At 42.2% G+C, this 24,403-nt stretch overlaps 1 protein-coding gene across 2 annotated transcripts; it reads right to left on the reverse strand.

The window, feature by feature from the left end:
• Window positions 1–198: 198 nt before the first annotated feature.
• On the reverse strand, window positions 199–24,403 carry MAPK14 (mitogen-activated protein kinase 14). 2 transcript variants are annotated; one of them, XM_068173227.1, is made up of 12 exons: window positions 23,975–24,403; window positions 17,150–17,279; window positions 14,968–15,026; window positions 14,491–14,602; window positions 13,943–13,972; window positions 13,473–13,520; window positions 12,911–13,025; window positions 11,893–11,964; window positions 4,363–4,442; window positions 3,761–3,839; window positions 3,308–3,481; window positions 199–2,594 (listed from the first exon to the last, which is right to left on the reverse strand). In XM_068173227.1, the coding sequence occupies exons 1-12, from the start codon at window positions 24,088–24,090 to the stop codon at window positions 2,527–2,529; spliced, it is 1,083 nt and encodes a 360-aa protein (XP_068029328.1). In that variant the 5' UTR covers window positions 24,091–24,403; the 3' UTR covers window positions 199–2,526. The 2 variants fall into 2 exon arrangements, with proteins under 2 accessions (XP_068029328.1, XP_068029327.1); XM_068173226.1 differs by lacking the exon at window positions 4,363–4,442 and adding an exon at window positions 6,416–6,495.

Genomic DNA, 24,403 nt, shown 5'->3' on the forward strand with positions numbered 1-24,403 from the left:
CCGTGACCACATCAAACAGGAAACTTTAGAATTGTGGAAAAACGGACAAGAAGCCCCATGGCAGCAGAGTCAGCCACCAGCCACCTTGTTCCCTCCCAGCCATCACACCCAGGATCCCCCACAGCACAGCAGAGAAATTCACACCATGCTGAAAGTCAACCCTTCAGTGCAAGAGGTTTCCAAGTACCAGCAGTGCAGTAAATCTGAAAAATAGATTTTATTTTCAACCAGTGGTATTGTGACATCTTATCTGGCATAACCAATTACAGCAAAATCCATGGATAGAAACAAAATAGCAGATCTCTGCTTCTGGGTGCAGCATCATGCCCAGGCAGCTGAGCACAGCACGGCACTGGCAGCAGGGAGTTTGTGCCCCAGGGGCTCCCTCGGAGGACAGACTCCAGTGAACCATTCCCACTCACACACACAGACACACCCACACACACAACACCGATAGTTTTTAAAAATCTTTAGCAATATTTCCGCATGAAATCACACTGTAGCATCTACACAGAAAATGGCTGATAAAAATAATCTTGCTGTAGGTTTACATAGTATATCTACATTTTTATTTGAATACCTGGACTGCTGGCCCAGCAGAAAAGGGACGTTTTTTGTCTTGATTTCATTGGGCTGTGGAGAGTTTTATCCTAGAGCACAAGAGAGCTGCTCTCTTCATCTCAGCCCAGACCTTTATTGAACTTTTGGCCTGAAGAGATCACTGGGAAGTAGCCTAGGAAGAATCAATGGCTCTGTCATCCACGTCCCATCCCTTTGTGCTGCCTCTTCAAACATGGGGCAAAAACACTACAAAAAACACTCTCTGCCCCACAGGTAACAAGAATACAAAATACTGCAAAAGCCTTTCTCCTCACATACACGGGTACATTGCCCATACAGGATGCCTGCAACAAATTAAAGTCTAAAAATGTTTCCTCCAGAAGCCCTAAAATTGGGCTCCTGAGTTCCCCAGCGACAGATGGAGAACACAAATATGCTGAGAAACCTCCCTCCTGCCACTCTCTAACTCTGGGCACTTCACTCATGCAGAGTCCTGGAAAATACAAAATATTTGAACCATGTTTGTATTCAAACATACTCCCTTCTCATGTTTCCTCAGGCAGAGATCAACCTGCTAAGAAATAGCCATGAAGCTCTTACGTGAGAGGATAAAAAAAACTTCTAGTAAATGTTAGTTTTACGTATATAAATATTTGTATTTATAGATAAAGACAGTGAAAGGGTGATTGTGTGTTTATGCATGCTTATTTCTTTGCTTTGGGTTCCAATACTTCTAAAAAAGAATATTTTCAGGAAATAACTTAAGTTCACAAGATACTATAGTCATTTCTTTAAAGAACATTTTTTACACTTGATCTCACAAGAAACCTTTTCACCCAAGCTCTCCTCTGCAGAGAGAAGGTCAGAACAAAGAAAAAGGTGCATGTTTCTCTGTTGTTGGACACGACATCCTTCCCTCGGTGAAGCCTCCAGGATGGCAGGTATTTCACAAGGAGCTGCAGCACAGGAGGAAGGGTGCTGTGATTTTATGGCACTGCCTGAGGTACTCAGCAAATGTTTCACTGATGATTGAACTGCCCCCAGTGCCATCCCCAAAAAGTAAGGACAAAAATCAAGCAGCTCTACATGCACATACAGCTACAACATGCAAAAACCACACCACCTTGTAGGGAACAGAATACACAAACGTGTGGCTAGCAAGGATCTTCCCCAACCTCTGGCTCCTGCAAGATAATGCTGAGAAGCCTCAGAATAAGAGGAGGAGGAAAGTGAAAAACACAGGAATACCCGATCCAGGGGTTGAAGTTGTTGCCTCAAAGTTACTTCCCAATTACATTGAGTTCATGCCTTGCTACCTGGGAGCCTTCACTCAAGAACAGTGGGTCAGATTTCCACCCCAGACTTCCTTTCCCCTCTCTCCCCATTTATTTAAGGCACAAACATATTTACAGTTTCAAACAACATCTTTTCATGTTCCAAGAATCAGGCGCCGGGAGGCGTCTACACTCTGCTGTACCAGGAAGATCTGGATGTAAATCAGACACCTGGCATTGAACAAGAACATCCCTCAACCCCACCTTCAGTCCTGAAGAAAACAGAGGACTCTCTAAGCCTATAAACCAACTTGCATTCTTTTTGAGGTTACTCAGTTGTAGGAGAATTGATAAATGGCAATGATTGCAACCAAACCTTTAACTGTCACCTTCCTCACCTCACCCCAGCAGTGCGGACGGGTGGTGCACTGTTACTCTGGAAGAACTAAGTGCAGTCAGAACAGGTCTCCAGAGGCTTGCCCCAGGCTGTACACAGAATACAAGAGCATGCAGCATGTTTACATAGACTCAGCTTCCTTCCCTCCCCCCTCCCTCCCCAGTTCAACACACACAAAACCCCTCCACTAAGGAGAATATTGTTGTGATGAGGCACTTGAACGATAATTGGAGAGTCCCTATGAAAAGGCCTTCCCTTCACAGTGAAGTGGGACGAACAGAAGAGAGCAGTTTCTCAGGACTCCATCTCCTCTTGGTCAAGCGGGGGTGGCACAAAGCTGATTACTTCATCATAAGTCAGGCCTGGGGGGAGAAGTGGGACAGAAACTTAGCAGCACAACTGTGACAGCACTACCAGACACACCTTCATGCAAGAAAACCTGCAACAATCTCAAGTACTCTAACAGCATTTTAAACGAAAAGTATTGTTTAATTAAGACAAGAAAAGAATGGTTACACCGCTCTCAGAGACCAACACACACAATAAAAGATACTTCCAGAGCACCGAGGAGATGTGAGTAAGTTTGAAAACAGGGATATGTTTGTGTGCTCCTAGTAGTAATTAGTTACCAGGGACTATGCTAAATATGCACACAGCATGTGGTAGATTCACTTAGTGTAATGACAGAATCAACAGGATGCCCACATTTTTATCACTTTCTGCTGTGCCTCTAACCATGGCTTAGCTGAACCTCAGCTCATGGGATGGAGAGGAGAAGACTGAGGGGAGACTCATCAAGGTCTGAGAGGGGCAGCTCCAATCTCTGCTCTCTGTGAGCAGTGGCAGCACCCAAGGGAGCAGCTGGAGCTCTGTCAGGAGGGTTGGGCTGGCTATCGCGGAAAGCTTCTTCCTACAGAGGGTGCTGGGCACTGCCCAGGTTCCCCAGGGAATGGGCACAGCCCCGAGGCTGCCAGAGCTCCAGGAGCATTTGGACAACGCTCTCAGGGATGCACACGGTGAGATTCTGGGAGAGAAACTGACAGTCCTTACTGTCTGTCCCCTGCCCCAGACTCACTTTTCCATTCTTCAATCTCAAGTTCTCTGCTTTCAAAGGACTGGTCATAGGGGTCTGCCACGGGTTCATCGTCGGGGTCGTGGTACTGGGCGAAGTAGGCGTGGGCCAGCGCCTCCGCGGCCGTGATGCGTTTGTCCGTGTCCAGGACCAGCATCTTCTCCAGCAAGTCCACGGCTGCAAGAGCACCAGACAGAGAGGATTTCTCACAAGAGCTGTGTGACTCTACTCTGAAATGTAAAGCTTCTAAAAGCCCAGCGTAGATGAGGAATCTGTAGTTTCTCAGGACCCACCATCATCCAGCATTTTCTTCCTCTTACACCCTTGGCCCACACATCCTTCATAAGCATAACCCTGTTCTGCACTACTCCTGCAGGCAGAACAAAGCCTTGGGAATCTCCGTGTCCCAGGACATGCTAGCTTCACTTTCAGGAACATTTAAGACACAGATCTTACCCAGGGGATTGGCACCAATAAACACGTTTTCAAAGTTCATTTTCGGCATGTAAGACAAAGACTGGATGTAGTTTCTTGCCTGTGGAAATAAATGCTCTGTTGAAGTATCAGACGATATCCAGCCTGCAAGACCAAGTACTTTTCAACCATCCTGAACCACTGGTTATTATGGTCTGTCTCCTTGCTTACTCTGACACCTACTAAGCACATCAACATTACCCTGCCCCAACTAAGGCACTCAAGACAGTAGAGGAAGAGCTGCCATTACTCGTGGTAAAGTAAGACTGGAAAGCAGAGAGGTGCAGGAAGAGCTGACTCCCTGGTGTCCCAGCAAGGCTGGGTGCAGCCTGCTGTCCTTTGCTGAGCTGCACAACACAGCACACAATGCAAAACCAGCTCCCAGCCAGGCTCTCCTGAGTCTTACACCTCTGTGGTAGAGCACTGTCCAAATCTCACATCTTCATTTAGTACAAAGATCTTGCAGAAGAGCAGGTAGTTAATTGCCCACCCCATGCCACATGCAAGCATTTAATTCACAGAAGTGGTGAACACTCTGAGTGAAGCCCTGCCCTGCACACCCCCTTCCTCTGCTCAGATCTCACCTCGTGGCTGGGCATCCTGTTAATGAGATATGCAGGGGGCGTTCCAGTCAGACGCATGATCTGCTGAAGCTGGTTAATATCTTAAGTGCCTCGTCAAGGGCTTTGTTAAAAACAGTGCAAAAACCATTTCAAACAGAAAACAGTCGCATACAAAAGCATCTCTTCTGCAAACCACAAGGCAAAAGCCATACAGGCAGGGTCCACTAATTTTTTCAACTACCTGTGAAATGTTCAGCAATTACACGAGTGAACACTTAAAGCAATGGAGAATCACTGCTCAGTTGGTAACTGCCAGTACAGAAAGTATTTCTGTCCAGTGCAAGTAGCATTACACTCCAGCAAGGTTGTGTTCACCTTTCCCAGCAGTTTTAAGCCATCAGAGTAGACGTTTCCTTTGGCTGAGGCTACTCCACAAAATTTTCCCTGAGCTGTGCAGCTATACACAGCTTCAGGAACATGAACAAAATTAAAACAGAAACAAAAACTCTACTCTCTGCACTGGTTACCAGCTTTCTTTTTCCTCTTGCTGCATAGAAAGTGCTTAAGTTTCTTGTGGTGCAAAGTGAAACTGGCTACAACTGACACCTTCCGAACAGCTCTGAGTGCCCTTTGATGTGGGCTGGGTGACAGAAGGCATTAAATGCAAAATTAGCAAAACATTAGCATTGCATAAAACAGAGTTAGCAGGTATCAGTGAACAGGGAAAGTGAGAGTCAGTAAAGTAATGCAGCAGAAAACCAGAATTTGTTATAGTGACACACGCAAAACCATCAAACACTTAAGAGTTTTGCTTTCCCCATACAATGGGTAAAGACTAGAAACAGTATTTTACTGCCTTTTTTTTTTTCATACAGACTTGTTTCAGACCCGGATAAGTGCAATTATTATTTTTATTGTGCAATGTTTAAAAAAAGACCCACTTCAACTTACACTTGCAAATTAATCTTCTGCTTAATTTAGTCAACCTTCCATCTTATGTCTCTTGCTAATCCCCTGTACTTAAAACACCAGAGAAGCCTTAGGGTCAGTTCACAGGGCAAATCAATCTGGGTTATTCAGCTCTAATCTCTCCAAAGGTGGAACATCCCAGGGCTTTTTACTTTGGTGGCATATTCAGCAAGTTGACCAATTTATCCCAATTTGCACTGCACATCCCTTCAGCAGGTGTTATTCAAGGCTAATCTCACATTTGTATTTACAATCACTGTTACAAGAACATTAAGCTGCAGCACAACATAATCTTCTCACCACTTTCCACAGCTCTGATCCTCTGCTGCAGCTCACGAACAGCAGTGACCTCAGGGCTCACTGTGCATTCCCCTGTTAGTCCCTGCCTCTGATTTATTCACTCCTCCTTCAGGAACAGGTAGAACTAAAGGCCACTCTCTTTGCACAAATTCACAATTCAAGATTCCTGCAGCACAGCAAGTGGCTGAAAACGGAGGTCACCCTCCCAAAGTGACTGCAGGAAGCCTTTTTGCTGCTCCCTTGGTAAAAGGGCTCCATACAGCAACACCCCACATAGCACAAGTGAAGAGCAGACTCTGCTGTGTGCCCTGGAACAGCTGCTACAGAAAGGCACCTAAAAGGCATTTTCTGCTACAAAAACAAAGATATGGCAGCAGTGCTTCAGAAATTAATCACACTACAGAAGGGACTGTGTGTGTTCAGAGCATAACACACCTGCTCCTATTTAGAAAGATCCCTGGGTATGCAATCTGGAGAAATAATAACTGAGACAAGTCTCAAGCTCTTAGCTGTGAAAAATACTTCCCCAGTAACACCTGATGATAGAATAGGTTACAAGGCATAAACCCACAAACTGAGAGAAAAGTCACGAAGCAGTAAATGAGAATGTGGAAGGATGAAATCATAATAAAATCAGATACACAAAGCATAAGAACTTAAAGCCATCCAAGAGCAAAGAATTACAAAGGAAGAAAAAAACCAGAAAATAAATCCCAACACATTCTACAGATAAGACTACAGGAGAACAACACACAAACTTGGGACTTCTGAAAGGGCAGATATTACAATCAAAGTGTAAACTCACAGACTCTGAGGAGATTTTCTTCAAAAGCTCAGGCCCTGGGGTTCCAACGAGTCTCAAAATGAGCTTCAACTGATCAATATCTAATGATGGACCATAAAGGAAAATGCTGGGAGAAATCAAAATGAAAAGCGCAACACATCACCCTATTAATGTTGAAAATTAATTCTTCCCAAGGCCTTGACTGAAAAGCTATTTTAGGCAAACCATATTAATTCCTCTTGTAACAACTGAATATAACTGAGCTCTCTCTGTATCAGACAGACTGAACATCTTGTCCACAGATATCCCACATGCATGGAATTGGGCACTGCATCCTGAACTATTTTGGAGCAGAAATCTTTAGCCCCACTGGCAAAGGCTGAACTTCCATGCTCCCTTCACCCCCTCAGGCCCCACACCAAGCTGCAGTTCACAGGATTAGGTTGCATTAGTGACAGCTGAAGTAAAGCAGAAGGCTGGAAAGGGTAGGCACTCATATTAAGAAGAAAGTCAAGGCTTTTTGTGAACACCTTCCAGGCTCATTCAGCCACTTCTAAAGCTCGGGAGGTAAGGAAATGATTGGACCCTGCAGCATCACTTCACCATGGGCACACCCTGCCCACGGCCAGGGCAGCTGAGCTGCTGCAGCTGGCACAGGCTCCTGCCCTGGCACCTCCTGGGGACCACCAGGGCAGGGGATCAAAGCACCCGAACATCCCTTCTGCCCTCCAGACCTGCTGGAGCAGCAGGGAGAAACAGAGCAGGGGCTCAGCTTTAACACATCTCTGTGGAAAGCTCTCAGGATGGAAAGAATGTTTTACCAGGAACAGAGCTCCCAGCAGGCCACGTGCCAGCCTGAGCTGTCCCCTTTAGCAAGGCCCAGGTGACAAAACACACAACTGAGGGGGGGAAATCCATCAAAGACAGTTTTACGTCTAAATCTCAAAACACTAAGAAGACAAAGTATCCTTTTTAAAGCCATCAATGCATAATCTCCCTTCTTCCCTGAATTATCCTCCACAGGGATTTCAGACTCTCCATAATGTTTATATTTGCCTTTAAAATTATACCAAAGTAGTTACACAAATTTTTTTAGACGATCTTGTTTTCTGGGATCAATGCCTTCCTGATGGCTGAAGATACAGCTGCAGTTCCTTCTTAGAGTATCTTTTAATTTGAGTACTACAAGAACTTCAAAAACTGTCACCTGTTAAAAAAACCCTAGAAATGATGTATGTTTCCCTGTATGAAGGAAATCACCAATGCTTTGCTAAAACCACCATCTTTTGAGGTAAACTTTAGTCTAAAGTGTTATCTATCAAATTAATTAAGAGCTCTGGAATTAGCACTTTGTCAGAACAGCTGAATTAATTTTTCACTTGTAAAGTTACTTGGCAAACTTCTAGCTACTCAAAATGTAAAAGTAAGCCCAGCACCTAGTTGGATTTAGCACAGCTGAATTGCAAACTCTGAAGAGTCAATGCTTAAAATGAGATCAGAATATCCACTCCTGTAAGAGAATTAGCAAAGGGCACTCTACTAACCACAACTGGCTCATTTCAATTAGATTTTCTTCAGAGCTATTTAAAACAGTCCTTGCTTCTTTCACTTATTCTTGTGCAAGCAGCAGTTGAAGTGCAAATTTTAGAGTGTTAACATGCCACAGCTCAGTTTAAACATTTAAGTTACTTAAAGGCATTTAAAAACCTGTGCACTGGTGTGCCAACAATATTGATGTCCTGTTTGCTAGTGGAAGATACTTCTCAGATAAATAAGAAAAAACACAGGCTATGGAACTGGCAGTGCCAAAACCCAACCCTGCTTCTGGTTTTAGGCCTGCCATCTATAACCTGCTGAACTGCAGCATTCTTTAACCACAGGGCCCATCACCTCCCAGAGAAATGAGCCACAAGCAATTAAAGACAGGAAAGAATTTAGTAACTACAAAGCAGAAGAAAAACACCACCACATGTGCATGGAGAAGGAAAGCACAGCATGCAAACCCCAAGTGCCATCTTCAAGGTACTCCCAAGGACTGATGAGGGATTCTAAAATCCAGAAAATAACCTGCTATCACCACCAGCAGCAAATCTCACAAGATTGTAACAGCTTATCCAGGCAAAGCAAAGTTCCAAGTTGTTTTAGCTGCCATCACAAGCAAGAATAAGGTGTATCAGAAGAATATGTAATTTCAGACTGGTTAGTTATCATGGAAGTTTCATAACACTGAATAAAACCAGTAAAAAAACCACTCTCTAGAGTTTAAGGGAACACAAATCATACAAAAATGCTAAACTAGTAAAAGAAAAATCTAGATATTCTTATTTTTACTTTATATGATTTTGTGCAAGTCAAATATTCAAACAAAGTCAACTTTCCTACTTATTTATATGAATCATTCACATTCAGAGATGTAAAAGCTTAATGTACATGTTTAACAGAAACGGATCTTGGCGTCAGACAGACACAACAATACCAACAAGAAAGCCTCGGCTAAGCCTCCCATGCACAGAATATGTTGAGTTGGAAGGGACCCACAAGGGCCAGAGTCCAATGCCTGAAGGACTCTGATTTTTCATCACCTCACTTTTTGGTCTTTGACTTCTTTCCCACAATCTTGATCCCCTTCTCCACCTCCTGGCAGAGATTTTACCAGTATTAGAGATCCATCTTTCATCCAAATGCTTCTGCCCATAGATTACAATAGGAATAATTCAATTACCTCACATTCAGTTGCAAATATTAGAAGTACTTCAGCAATCCTGCAGAGCCAAGCCCAAATGAACCACAGGGCTTTTTCCTATGAGCATCTCAATTCTTGCTTTAAGCCAATGACAGCTGTGTTTAGAATCTCTACAGATTCAGAAGTTTAAACTCAACATTCATTTATCAGAGGCATAATCATCACAGCACTGAACATCATCATTTCAGAGTCCCACTTTATTACTTACCTGATTAAAAGAATGCACAGCTTACCTGCACTGAACGGGTGCATCCCCAGCTGTACAAAGAAATAGGTGATGGACTGTAAAGAACATCACAGCGTTTCTGCCAAATCCTTGCTGAAAGGGACCAACACTTCAAACAAGAGAACAATCTCAACAGGGGGATGATCATCCTCAGAAGCCATTACATACTCTGTCACTCTAATTTTGGAAATGTAAGGCTACACAGTTGAGAAAATTTACATCTTGAGAGCAAAAGGCAAGAACTACTTCAAATGTTCAGTTGTCAAACAGGAGCAGTTTCCAGCAACACAGAGTCACATTGCCTCCAACTGCACAGGGAATTTTCTAGAACTGCAGTGGATTTGGATATATCTCATCCTTGGCAACTGGACACGAGGCAAACATACCTTGAATTATTCATGTTAATATTAACTCCAAAGTCAGTAAGTCAGCAATTGTACAGTGTCACTACAGGAGGAACAAGGGCCTCTGCAAATCTGTGGGTACAATGAAATTATGAAGAGCCCAGAACTACCCAACAGGATCTAAACCTGGAAAACCTCTTCAACTCTCTCCTAAAATAATGCACATATAAAGATTTCAAAAAACCTTCAAAGACAGGAAGAAGCTAGAACTGACAGTTATCTTAATTCTGCTTGCTGTCTTTAGCTGTCAGCAAATCTGGAGTGAAAGCCATCCAATCCTTGGGTAAGTGTTCCATGCACTAACAAGATTCAGAACCAACCCTGCTCCCCTTTTAGTTTTAACCTCATGATCAAAAAGCACAAACACAGAAGGACTGGAAGAATTACAGTACTACAAAGTTTTGTCTAAGATAGGAAAGGATCGAGTCTGTTTTTCTTAAATCTAAGCAACTCAGAACAGAAAGAGCATTTAATTAAAAAGCATTACTGCCATTTGCAAATGAAATTGAGCATTTAAAGTAAACCATCACGAGCATCTGCTGGGAGACAGAAATTAATGAAGTACCTTATCATAATAAAGCAAATATATTAGATCCTAGAAGTAAATTTCATTTTGCATTGCAGATATCAGTGGCTTTAATTTACAGCTAAGAACAGAGTTGGAGAAAAAAAACTTCTCAGACTTGGAAGAATCACCATTTTGTTCAATTCATAAAAACCACAAAATAACTCAAAACCATGCAGCATTTCTTACACATTAAAATCCTATTACAAATATTTTAGTTGCAAGTCCTTTAAAATCTGAAGTGTCACTGTTGCTAGGGTTAAATAATGGCAACGGCTTAAAGGCTTTTGCTTTGTTTGAATGAACAATTCTTGGTATCTCAGTTTTTCTTAAAAGAAAAAAATATCTGTCCACACCAACCTACACATGCTGAATCAACAGATAAAAATATACCAGCTTTTGTTTAATTCAGTTTCTGTCTCTGACAACAGAAGAATACAGCAGAGATGACTACACAGCACAGTACAACAAATTCAACAAATTTAGAGAGAAATGATGAGATGGAGTCAAGCAGAAAAAGAGGAGAGGATAAAGTTAAAGCACACTGAAAAGAAAGGTGACACTGTGAAAGCTGGAGTGAAACTTCTCCTCAGAAGGGAGTTTTGGAACCCAGATGCTCTCTGAAGGTTAATAAACAGAAGGCAGCAATTCCAACACCAGCTTTCTTTTCATCAAGCGCTAACATACTTGAATTAACTGACACAAATACTAACAAATTAACAGAAGGTATTAAAATGAACAAACTGTGGTTGAACTAATAAACTTTGGTAAAAGGTGGGCAATGTAATTTTCTCTGGCAAATAAAAGCCCAATTTCTAGGCAATGAAAAATCTTGCCGGTAGCAAATTACACCCCAATCTTGTGTGGCTGAGCAAAAATTTGAAGTGTAACAATTTGCATCAAGTCTCACTTTTAATTTCCTGGGGGAAACATGACCAAATTTCACAGAGTTCTCTCAAATTTGCCAAAGTGTCCTACCAAATCCACTCTGATAAGGCAAAAAAAAAAAAAAAAAAAAAAAACAAAAACTTTGGAAACATCTTATTCAAGGCTGAATTTTCACATCAGTACAAGCACACTGTGGAAGAAGGTTCACAGTCAAGCATGGAAATGGAACCTGAACATTTCAGAGCAATTTTAATGAGAACCCTGGCACTAAAGAATCTGCAAACCCACTGCTTTCACAGCCAGGATACCTCCAGGAGAAAAGAGAGGCCAGACGGGAATCACATTTGCAAGAAACCTGAAGCATGAGAGGATTCTTGGCAGACATCCATGCAAGTATTAGCTAGAAACTCCACTAATAAATTTAAATAAACTTAAAGGAAATTAACAGAAACAAAGAGTTATATAAATCTAATGAGGACAATAGACAATATAGAGGAACAGATATGCAGCAAAATCAAGAACTCACCTCTTTGTACTGTGAGTAAAAGAAATCATTAATTTAAAAACAAACTAAAGTCCATAACTAAACCCAGAACTTATTTTCTTGTCAGTTATATGTGAAAATGAAGATATAATTCCAATTTCAAAAAAGAAATTACTTCTAAAGGATACGGTCTGTGCCAGGGAACAATGTTCTTCCAGTCAACAGCTCAGCCATAATGCATCCCACTGACCAAATATCAACTGAACAAAATAAACCAGAAAACAAAACAGATGCATAAAAATACAGCCTGAGCAGAACCATCCCATCAACCAGAGCAAACAACTCCATCCTGAAACAGTCTCATGGCACTGAAGCAATCTGAAATACACTGCAAGCTAACTGATACTGCTCTGTGTCATCTAGAACTTGTACAAATACCAGAATTCAAGATCAGGCAACTCTTCCTTCCAGACTATAACACAACCTGAACACCAAAGAGCTGGGGAGGAATCTAAACCAGCAAAGAGGAAGAAATCTGTCCAAGAGGACTTTGAGGAATGGATTTGCATGTGGCCTTACATAAATGCTACCCAAACAACCACCAACTATTTCACTGATGACACAAGACAAGCCTACACACACGCAAGAGGGGGGAAAAAACCCCATAAGGTACCGATATATGAAATTGGGGTGGCACATCATTTTCTTTGGTGCTCTCCTGTACAAGAACTATTCTCAGACTGTGATTTTCTTCTCTGCACCTGATCTGCAAGTATGGAGAGAAGATACTGGAAACTGTGAGGAAGCTAAATCTGTGAAGAAGTGGCTAACAGGAGAGGAAAGGATGGGAGATTTATCCACTTTTTATCATTTCTTCACACTATAGCTCCATACATTCTCCTCAACCAGACGCATTCCAGTCACTTATTTTAAAAACCACTCTGCTAGGAAAAGCAAGGGATAAGTGCTGACAATATTTTGCTGATTTCAAAGGTTCAAATTTCCTGGTGAATGCTATCACAATGATTCTTAACTTCCATCTGACAGAAAGTGGCTCAAACACCAACTCCAAAGCATAATTACCAAGAGTGCCAACTTACGAAATCAAACGAAGGAGGAGCACATGCAAGGACAACCTCCTTTTTCCCCCGCTCACAATTCAGAAACTTGACAAAACACAACTCCTGTGCTGGCTGAAGGCATTACCTGTCTGGTTGTAGTGCATCCAGTTCAGCATGATCTCAGGAGCCCTGTACCACCGGGTGGCCACGTACCCGGTCATCTCATCATCCGTGTGCCGGGCCAGCCCGAAATCCAGGATCTGCAAACACAAAACACCAACCCCTGCAGGGCAACAGTGCAAACCACCCAGCACAAGCAACCAGGCAGTCACTCAGCTGGGCACAGGAGAGGGGGGAGAGCTGCAAAAACAGATTATGAAACCAAATTTCACAACCTGTGAGAAGACGCTAGGCTAGAGGAGCGTAGGACTCCACACAATCAGAATTCTGTCTGGGTATCTTGTCTCCAAAACAAGTAAACACAAACTAAAGCTGTTAACTCTGCACTTTCATGATGATTCACTAAAAACACAGGACCAGATACAAAAACCACATCCTTACAACTCTACAGCTGGGAAGCATATTATTACTTTTCTATGAAAGTATTTTCAAAAGGAATTGTTTTGACACTTAAGTTGCAAGGGATATATTCACATGGCACTCACTCAAATCTCAGTCAAACAAATCAGATTTTTTAATTACATTACCTTTAGCTCACAGTCTTCATTAACAGCTAGGTTACTGGGTTTTAAATCCTAAAAAATTAAACATCAGCATTAACAGTGGAGTGTGTGTTGTTTCACAAGCCTGAAGTAGATAAAATTGTAAATGGAGATAAAAATACAAATTCTAACTGAGTGCAAACACTAACTTTGGATAAATTATTTTATCAGAGTCAGAAATCTCTTCTGTGGTTCTCAGAAGTGTCACATATAACCAAAAAAGGATAAAGGCAACACCGGTGCTGCATATTTGTATTTAAGAGAAAATTTAATTCACAAAGGAAAATTCTGGATCTTGACAACCACTTCCTCTGTTCAATCTTTTTAGTACTTAACCAAAAAAATTCTCAGAAAATTTTCTCTGGTTTCTCTTGGTGCTACATTGTAAAAGTTCATGCTTCATTTTTTAAAGATATTGTTTCACTACAGGAAACAATCTTAGAATGAATACTCACCCTGTGTATTATGTCAGCTGAATGGATGTACTGTAAAATAAGATGACAAAATTTATGTAACAGTCCAAGCAGCCACCTCCTCATCTCTTCCCTGGAAAATCCTGCCCTACCCCAGCCCACACAATTCAGATGCTCCAGTCTGCCTGCAGAAGGAACCAGCTGTGTGTCTGTGGGTTCCACCAGGTGGGTGTTCCAGTTTGCTTCTCCTCAGGAACACCCAGGAGTGCTGCCACACCAGTGGCACAACACAAGTAAACAAAACTGAAGAAATGGAAAATTCATTGCCAGAGCAGAGCAGAGGGCATCACAGTTCATTGTTTTCTGGACTCTGCCCATAGGAACACATAAAAATGATAGGTAACCTTACTGATGCAGAGCTCCACAGAGGCAGAAGTGAAAGAAGAATAATAAAATGTTATTCTACAATACTTTAGGGAAGTTACAGAAGCCCTATGCACACATCTGAATCTCTGAGGACGTAACATTCACCAGGAACTTCCACCCCCCATGGTGAGCTGCCCCCATGCAGGGAAGGCAGGCACACTCACCTTCAGGCCCCGAAGGATCTGGTAAATGAGAAACTGCACGTGGTCATCAGTGAGCTTCTGGCATTTCACAATGTTGTTCAGGTCTGCTCCCATGAGATGTGTCACCAAGTACCTGTGAACAAAAGCAAACACGTGGGCTATGAAGCAATCTCTTGAATAGGATTAGGATAAAAATTCCCTATAAATCTCCAGTAGCAGAGCTGACTGTCCCAAAGCACGTTGTTCAGTGAAACATAGATCGTGACACTCTAAATAACAGCAAATTAGTAGAGTGATTCCAACAGCACTGGGCAGTAAAAAAGTGAACACTTCTGACAAGTCCAACAGCTTAGGATATACTATAACTTTGTGCTGGAATTCAGGATTCTTTGTGAGTGATGGCAGACAAATTAAAGAGACAAATATTTCTGTTATGACCTGGGAGGTGTAAGGAGATACAAAAAGCGTTTTGTTGCAATCTTCAGAGAAGTTACCTACACATCATTGAATTCTTCTAGTGATTTGGCAGGGGTGAACACGTCCAATAAGCCAATCACCTGAAAAGAAAACAGCGAAGAGAAAAGCTGTGAAATACATTTATAGCACACTGTGATACAGTTACTAAGATCCTTTGTGGCACTGAAATATTTATTCCAGTAGATGTTTCATTTCCATCTGTTCAGTGTTGTGCTTTATGCAAGCTAACAAGGCCTCCTGGAACTTGAAAACTTGATGCAGGCACACGTGAGAGCTCTGCAGCTCCATTTACTTGCTCAAATCATCATGAACTAGATATATAAGATATAAAAAAACCACCTTCTGTCCAAGCCCCTCAAAGCATCACACCTTCCACATTTGCTGGTGTGTTCTGTGCCACATAAAACCAAATGGTTTTTTTTCAAAATTGTAATCTGAATAGTCAAGACAGTAGCACTAATATGCCTGCCTGAACCAGCTCTGATCATCTCTGGGGGATTTTTAAATCACAACCTACGTAAATTTCCCACAGATAAATGAAGGGATGATGAACTGATTATATATATATAATATATCTGTAAAAATGACTTAATTTCCTTTTATTAAAGATAGGCTCTTTGCAATGCCAATCAAAAATATTAATGAATCTCACAGAGTTGTAGTCACAAACTAATTTTCAATACTTAACCTTATTAGCTTTTTTTTTGGTGTGTCAATAGATAAATCAAAGCTTTCCTGTTTGAAGAATATCTCAGGTATGAGAAAATACCCAGAAAGAAACTCCTGAGTACTACTGGGTTTTTTTATAAGGGCATGTCATGACAGGACAAGGGGCAATGGCCTTCCACTGAAAAAGGGTAGATAGATTTACGTCAGATATTAGGAGCAAATTCTCCCCTGTGAGGGTGGGGAGGCCCTGGAATGGATTCCTAGAGAAGCTGTGGCTGCCCCATCCCTGGAAGTGTCTGGGGCCAGGCTGGGTGGGACTGGGAGCAGCCTGGTCCAGTGGAAGGTATCCCTGCCATGGCAGGGGGTAGAACTCGATGATCTTAAGGACCCTTTGATATTTGTATGGATATTAAGCAGGATCAGAAGTTATCTCTGCTGCTGAGACAATGGTATCACACAGGAACAATTACTGACAGTAATACACACAGGCATCACAAGTTCCAGGGATGTGAGCCACGCTAAAAACATCAAGATGATTTATGGGGTACCAGATGCTGACTGCAGTGGTCAGAAACCACAGCACACAACCACTCCTGCCAGAGCACAAGTTCTGAACAGATCAGCCAAGGAGATCCTTACAATCAGACTGTGCTTGCTTGGCTTTTTGTGCTAGGTAACTGTCCTGGCATTGCTTAGCTCATGTCCAAAGAGTATTCCCTTCTGCCAAGCCAGAGTTTGCTGGGACAAAAGAAATCAAGAGCCTTCCTTTCTTCCTGATGTTCTGACAGCTCTACCAAGAGCTGGTTATGAGAATTTTTGGTCCACTGCACACAGAATTTGTTCCAAACACCATGCAGTACAAATACGTTGGCATGTTATTATCACACACAGAGGAAAGTGGTCAGGCAATTAATTGTCTTCTATACCAAGTGGAAGCTTTATCAAAAAATAATTCAATATAGCATCTGCCACATTCAGGTTTGTTTCCTCGTTGATGATTTAAGTAGATGGCTCATATAAACAGCCATCTAATTTCCACCCCTTCATCACCACCCCTTTTTTCCTCCCTATTTTACCCACAAGAATCTAATGAATGTCTGCTTCATAACTTTCTGACACAGGCAAGCCAAAAAAAAATTCTTTAAAACCCTCTAGAAGACACTACAACCAAATTTTGGAATTTTCTTTCTTTAAATAAATGCTTAACATTACAAAAACTGCAGTTTACTACAAGTGACCAGGAGAATGTAAGTGACACCACCTGTGTCCCAAATCCTTATGAACTTGCTAAGTAGTAATTTTGAGATTATTCTAGAAAATACTAATTTTTTTTCATACAAAATTGGTTATTGTGGGGTTTTTTGGGGTTGGTTTTGTTACTCTGCATGATATTCTACAGCTCTAATACCTTGGACTACTGCAAGCTTTGCATTCAGCATGAGGAAAAAACCATATGCACCAAGAAAAAAAGCAATCCTGATGGATGCTCAGTCCAAGCCGAGGGAAGCATTTCAGAGCCTCTCCCTGCACTCACATTTTCGTGTTTCATGTGCTTGAGCAGCCGCAGCTCCCGGTAGGTTCTCTTGGCGTGGATGATGGACTGGAAGGGCCGGGACAGCTTCTTCACCGCCACGCGCAAACCAGTTTTTGTGTCAAAGGCAGAACTGCAACACAGAGCAACCACATTATCAAATTAACTCTTTATGAATGCCTTCAAACCCACACTTATTCTAGACACTGAGCTACAGGCAACACCACTCCTCCAATTAAAATTATTTCTAGGTATCCTGGTCCATAACCTGCATGCCACCCAAAATCTTCACAATTTTACACAACTGTTGGTTTCTGCAGAAAATGTTTAAAAGATGAGTCTCGTCCACACAGTAAAGGGAAATCTTGTAGAAAGAAAGAGAAATGTTTATGACTTTGCTGTCTGAAGTGCTCTTAAACATAATTATGCACTAAAACTCTGGAGAGGAGAGTACTTGTAAATACTATCACTATTCCTGAACATACTTTCAAACATCACACTTGGTCACAAAATGCTATGCTCAAAATACTATTTTCATGGTTTAAATCCAAACAAAAATCCAGAACTTGGGCCTAATAAAATCAGTTATGACTGCTGTTAATCATAACTGAAGCTGAAATAAAATTTCTTTGGTAAATCCCATCCAATCACCAAGTTCTTATACAAAAGTGCATGGGAACGAATGATACGTGGCTGTACATTACCAAAACTTGTCTCTTTAGCAGGAACCTTGTACATACAAATAGTATTTTTATTTAAGAGTCCATGAGGACTTATTTAATCCTACGCAGTAACTAAATATAGATATATATATATAGTACAGTAAAATTATATTTTAAGTAATTTCTTATGCAACTCATAAAGCTCTGGTCTGTCCAAAAGGAAGCAGGAGGAGAAAGAGAGGATATGAAATCAACACTTCACTCAAGGCAACGAATATGGGGAAAGTATGGCATGGAAAGAGTCATACAAGGACAATACTGGTTGATTTTCCTGTCCTATTTATGATTCAGGTGAACTCCTGATTCCATTGAAAAGTGAGTATGCACTAGTTCTTGATAAACATCAAGCCAAAAGGAATGCTACATATTTATAAAGGTAAAGTGTGAAATATAAAGCTTAACTAACAAAGCTCAAAACCAATCACAAGAGCAGTCCTAGAATAAACCCACAATTGCATATGCAAACCACAACGCCCACCCCACCAAAGGAGCTACTTGAAATAAAGGCAGCTGTCATTTACTTTTAAAGCAACCACCAAGAATTAACCTGCACAAAGACTCCTTATCTCAAATTTGCCCAGCTTGCAAGGAATTTGGGAAGTGAAGTTTATGAGAAATAGAAAACACCACAGCAGCACCCTGCTATGAGCAGTGACCCTTCCCGCAGGCCCTGGCAGGGAATGGAAAAACCTTCTGCACACAGTGGAAGAAGAGCATCTCCCTTTCTATAAAGGGCATGCACAGACTGGAAAGACCTCTCTGGAAAACACACAGGAGTACACCAGGTCACGGCAGCAGCAACCTGCCAGAGCTGAATTACTCAAGCTACACCACACTGGCTCAAAAAACACCCATTAGCCACTACTTCCACAGGCAAGTTATCCTTTACACCTCAGCCAGGCACACAAAAGAAGCATCAAGCATTCACTTTTTAATGTTGATTTCAAATTCTCAAGTTTTCACACATCACTAGGGGAAAAAAAAATCAATACTTAAGCAACAACAATTCATGAAATTTAGAAATCAATTTTTTTTTCAGCCTCGGGTAAAAATCACCATCTTGCAATACACAAATATCCCTAGTTCGGCCTGAAAATACATGCCAGCATTTTACTGATACATAAGGTGTTTTCTAGGACTTAGAGCAAAAATAAGAGTAGTCATCATCATTCAGCACATGCTGCTGTAAATTAGTCATGGATCTTCACCAGTTTCCAAACATTTCAGGTACAAAATGCAGCAAATACCAGTAATTCTTTCATCTTGCAAAGAAGAGATCCCTTGCATCTCAAACCTCCACAGCTCCAGAGTGAAATTTCTCTTTTTGCTTCCACGATTTTGAGCTTTTAGAGCCACCAGACATAAGCTATTTCAGGATTCCGATGAAATTCAATTTCACATTTGGTTTTAAATTACATTTTTTGGGGTCATATCAAGTCACTGTGCTGTTTTAGTGGCTGTAAAACCTCCAAGGGAACTGCAGCCAGCAGTACTGGTTAAACACCACAATGCACAAGCTCAGGAAAGAAAACTGTGTGTAACTGCACATTCACAATCTAGACTTAAAGTCAGAACACAAAGTCTGGTCATATTTGAGGCCTGCAGACTATTTCCCCACAGATAAATCACACTGAGTAATTTTCTGCCAATACAGATAACTGGCTAAAGGTTCCTGCAGAGCTACAGAACAGCTGGCAGCTGGAGAACATTTTAAAGAACACTAAGCTGCCTTTCATCACAGACTTCAAAACAGCTGCATTACACTGATCACATTTCAGCTAAAGAAGCCCAATTAGGAAAAAATTGCATGATCCACAGTTTTAAATCCCTTTTAAAACAAGATCAGCACAAATTTAGAATTTATCACACTTTTTTTTTAACCTCTTACATAGTACTGTGCTATGGCAAAGAAGCTGCACCCACCTCACACTAAGTGACCTAAAATTACAATTCTGATCTAACCTGAATTGAATCCAGAACACAGGAGGTAGAAGAAAACAATTACTTTAGAGAACCAAGTAACAAGGTTACTTATGAGCACAATTTATTTAAATATTAAATAACCAGAACGTTAATTGTTGTGCAAAGGCTATTTTGCTAAATGTAGCTGCTCATTGCTAGTGCCTCTGCAAATACCCAAGCTAACTGAATCTCCTTAGTGCTACCTGGGAAGTTAATTTATGCACTCCTAATCAGACAGAAAAACACAGTTAGCACCTGACAGTCTATTTTTCACTGCAGTCACTTCTGTACCTGCACTTCAGTCATCACCCTCCCAACACACTATAAAAGTTGCAAATATCATTCTCCTGTGCTAGATCAGCTTCTGCTTCTAAGAAAGCTGCAATAAAAATCTCCCTGTAGGACAGATGTGCTCTCACTAATTTCCCTTCTTGATATACCAAGCTCCCCTACAGCCCAAACTCCTTGCCAGCCCTTCCAGAGCTCTGCTCACAGCTTTTCTGTGCCTGCCCTTCTCCTACTCAACTCTCCTCTCCCCACACATCTTCTGCCAATCCTTCCTGTGTGGCTGCTTCATCCCACTCAGTTTTACAGCTCTGCTCCTATCACTCCTCACAGATCTACCACACCTTTCTGGAGGAGCAGGCACCTGTCCCTCCAAGCACATCCAGGATTTGGAGGCACTTGCACGCTTTGAAAAGGGATTAGGAAAAAAATCCACAGAGGAACTGTTTCTACAAATGTGGTATTTAGGGTTATTTCATTTCCTCTAGACCCTAATGTTTGAAAATTTCTTAAATCTATAGTGTTTCTCCAGGAGTTCTCAGTATCCAAGAAATTCAGACTCAGTGTTAGTACAACTGTGGGTTGAAACAGGAAGAAATCACAGGTTTTGGAGGGCTGTATCACCTGACAGTCTATTAAAAAAAAAGCTAAAAAAAAAAAACTTGTGCAAGATTTTGAGGAAGAGTAAGTCTTGGCTGTTCAATCCTTTCCAAATTAATTAAGGCAATACAGATAGCTTGCAAAGCAAGTAAACCAAACCCCTTATTTTACAAAGGCATCAATACAACAAAGAACAGCTGCAAAAATATAACAAGTAAACTAAGAGTACGCCAAATGTGCATCACAGCCTTTTAGAAATTGATGGGAAATTTATGAAAACACCATTTTGCTTAGCTCAGAGCTGGCTGAACTGTGAGACTTCCCTCCAGCACACGCAAGAAATGAAGCAATCCTCCAGCTGAAGTGTGAGTCACCAATCAATCCCATCTCTGTTCAGCAACTTCCCACTGCAAGATGTTGTATTGTCTAGGCCCCTCTCCTTACGTGAAATATTACAAAATGGATATGTCAGGAACCCTTTTTTCAGTGCAGGTTACAAAAGCCATGCAAAAGACTGTGTTGAATAAATACACAAAATGGTGCAAGAATGAATGAAACAGCATTTCGTACAACAGGTGCCATGGCAATTGTTACGTGACTTAGGAAGAATCAGTCTGAGGATATGTGTAGATTTTTCTCAAAGTTTTGGAACCGAATCCCTATTTGTATCTCTAACACTTGTAGTTTTTTAAAAAATGGATCCTGAAAAATACCTGAGCTGGCCATTTGAACCTCATTCGTCCAACACTGCACACCACCCCTCAGAAAGCACTGCAAGATTTGCTCTCATTTCAGGCAGTGTCTCAGGCTGCCTGCAGAAGATGCCTCTCCCTCCATCCACTGACTCCCCAGTAGTCAGGTTTGTGCATTAGGGAGTTCCAAGCCACACTCACAGCACATTCAAAGCAGCCTCCAACAGCTCCATAGTCTAAGTGACTCATCTGGCAGCTTAACGCTTCCTTTTTTATTCATTTTCCCCTCCACTTTCTGGAGAGTCCTCATTTTCAAATGCCTCGTTTTGACAACTTAAACAACAGAGCATTTGATTACATTTGACTATAATAATGCAGTGAAAATACATTAAAATATATTTACCATTTTAAGGATTGTTAAAACGCCACTATGTACTATCCCAACAGGGATACACCAAACCTCAAATGAAACTAGGGAGCTTTTTACTGGAAAGAAAAAAAAATATCTAAAGGGACAGAGCAGAACAAGTCCTTGCAGGAATACCATAAATAATATGCATCACCACTTGTGGCTTAATAAATGTCCATAAATATGCAAAAGTCTCTGTTGTTTACTTGAATTTTTCAATTCTGACATACTTTCCATATCACTATATCTTTTCTGAAAACTATTTTTAGAAGAACATACAGGAAGCCATTGACATGGACTGTAAAAGGACTCTGCCACATGTCTGAAATTGCTTCCAATACAAAACTGTTTCACTTGGTCTGAACAAAGTTGCATAATCTTTGAAAGTTTTGACACAGCAAAACAGGAAATTCATGATGCAAAGTCTTTAGTTACTGGTTGAAAACAAACTTTGCAAATATTACATATGCAGTGGAGATTGTAGGGAGGGGGAAAAGAAAATAGGAGTGGGGTATATGATGTAGGATCAACCTTAAAATACAAAGGACAAGGCACCAAGCAAATTAATTTCCCATTACATTTCAAGAGTTGCATAACTCTGTGACACCTACAGAGGTATTTATCAGCTGTGTCAACAAGGTCCTTCTTTCACCAAAAGAAAGCTGTCTATTCCTTTCCAATCAAAATCATTCTATAATTGTATTAAAAAAAAAAAAAAAAACAACAACAAACCAAAAACACACCTCAACAAGTATACTGGTTGTTCTTGCTACAAAATTGACCAGCCTGGTTTACTTTTATGAAATTCAAGCCTCTGCACACTTCAATCACAGCATTTTAAAAAGTGCAAGTTATTTAAGCTCAACTTACCAAAAATTTTATAACAGGTTAAGAACAGCTGAGCATTTCATTAAAACTGTAGCACGTGCAAAGGAACTTATTTTATGTACTAGCAGAATGCAGCATATGTCCCCCCATATAATAAAACTGATAACCATAATGTAAATTTGCACACTACATTAATAAAAATACGTGCATGCCTGCTCCAACACAACAGCAAAGCAGCTTTGTAATTATGCACCCATATTTCAAAATTCTGCTCACACTTTGACAGAACCAAAGAACACAGAATAAAACCCAGAATACTCAGGTGGAAGATGTTTCTTAATCAAAGGAGGCAGTAATCTGTGAACATTTAACTAAATGACTGCTAAAGTCTAGAGTCAAACTGATTCAAATACTACCTTGTCTTTAAGGTTAAGCAAAGTATGCAGCTGCATTTATGTTTAATGATCCACCGCGGTTCAGCAGAGAAGCTACAAATTAAGGACGCATTGTGTCTCACACCTGTAGCCTGGTTTGTTCCTATAAGGTAAGCATTAAAAACTAAACTCTTCAAGCTCCCTGTATTTCTGCAGGTCTCATAGCAGGACTTTACTCTCCCAGGGAGCACACGCTGCAGTAATTCTATAGCAATAAAACGAGTCCTCCTGTGTTCACCTATTATTGCCAAGAAAACATCGGTGCTTGTAAATCCACTATAACAAGTCAGGAATACAAAAACAGCCCTCCCAGCATTCTCTGTTTCTTGCCTATCAAGAGATTCCAGATGAAAATACAACCGACTCAAATACAATCTATCCTTCAGGTCCAGAAAGAAACTGGGACAAGAGCAGCCAAGCCCTCAGCTCTGCAAAGCCAGCTATGGGGGGGTTTACCAGGCTGCATCCCCCTGCACTCCCCACCTCCTAACTGCAAGAAATCGCACTGAAATGTGTCCTTATGAGATCATTCGAGGCGGGACGGGGGGGGGCCGGGAACGACACATTATTATCTCCCCCTGCAAAAATGTTTCAGAGCCACCTGCCATGTGGTGCAATCCCCGACGCATTCCAAAGACGAGACTGCGGCTTCCCGGCAGCACCGCGCGTAAACCCGGGAGGAAAAATGTCTCTTGCAGGAGGCTGGTGGAGAGCTGGGGGACAGAGGAGCCCCCGGGGGACAGAGGAGCCCCCGGGGGACAGAGGAGCCCCGCTCGCCGCCGTGCCCACCCCGCACGGATCCCGCCGCGGGTCCCTGCAGGGCAGAGGGGCCGCGGGGCGCGGCAGCGACCTAACGCGACCTCCCCCGCACTGCCCCGTCCCCTCCCAGCGCTCACCACACGGAGCCGTAGGCCCCGGAGCCGACCGGGGAGAGGTTCTGGTAGCGCTCGGGCACCTCCCACACCGTCTTGTTCAGCTCCTGCCGGTAGAACTTGGGCCGCTCCTGAGACATCTCGGTTGCGGAGCCCGCCCCGCCCGGCCCGGCGGGAGGGGGAGGCTCTGCCTGCGGCTGCAACAGCACCGCCGCCGCCACTACCTCCTTCTCCTGCTGCAGCAGCGGCAGCAGCGACTTCTTTCTTCCTTCCTTCCTTCCTTCTTTCGCTCCCTCCCCTCAGCGCTCCCGGGCGGGGGCAGCCCCGCAGCAGCGACGCCCCCGCTGCCGCCGCCGGCCTCTCCCGCCCCGCCCCGCGCCGCCGCTGCCCCCCTCCCACAGGCACGGGGGGCGAGGCCGAGCGCGGCCCTGTCACCGCCTTCCCCCGCCGCTC

The sequence above is a fragment of the Anomalospiza imberbis genome, chromosome 26 (genome assembly GCF_031753505.1).
Source record: "Anomalospiza imberbis isolate Cuckoo-Finch-1a 21T00152 chromosome 26, ASM3175350v1, whole genome shotgun sequence".
In the NCBI taxonomy this organism is placed as follows: domain Eukaryota; kingdom Metazoa; phylum Chordata; class Aves; order Passeriformes; family Viduidae; genus Anomalospiza; species Anomalospiza imberbis.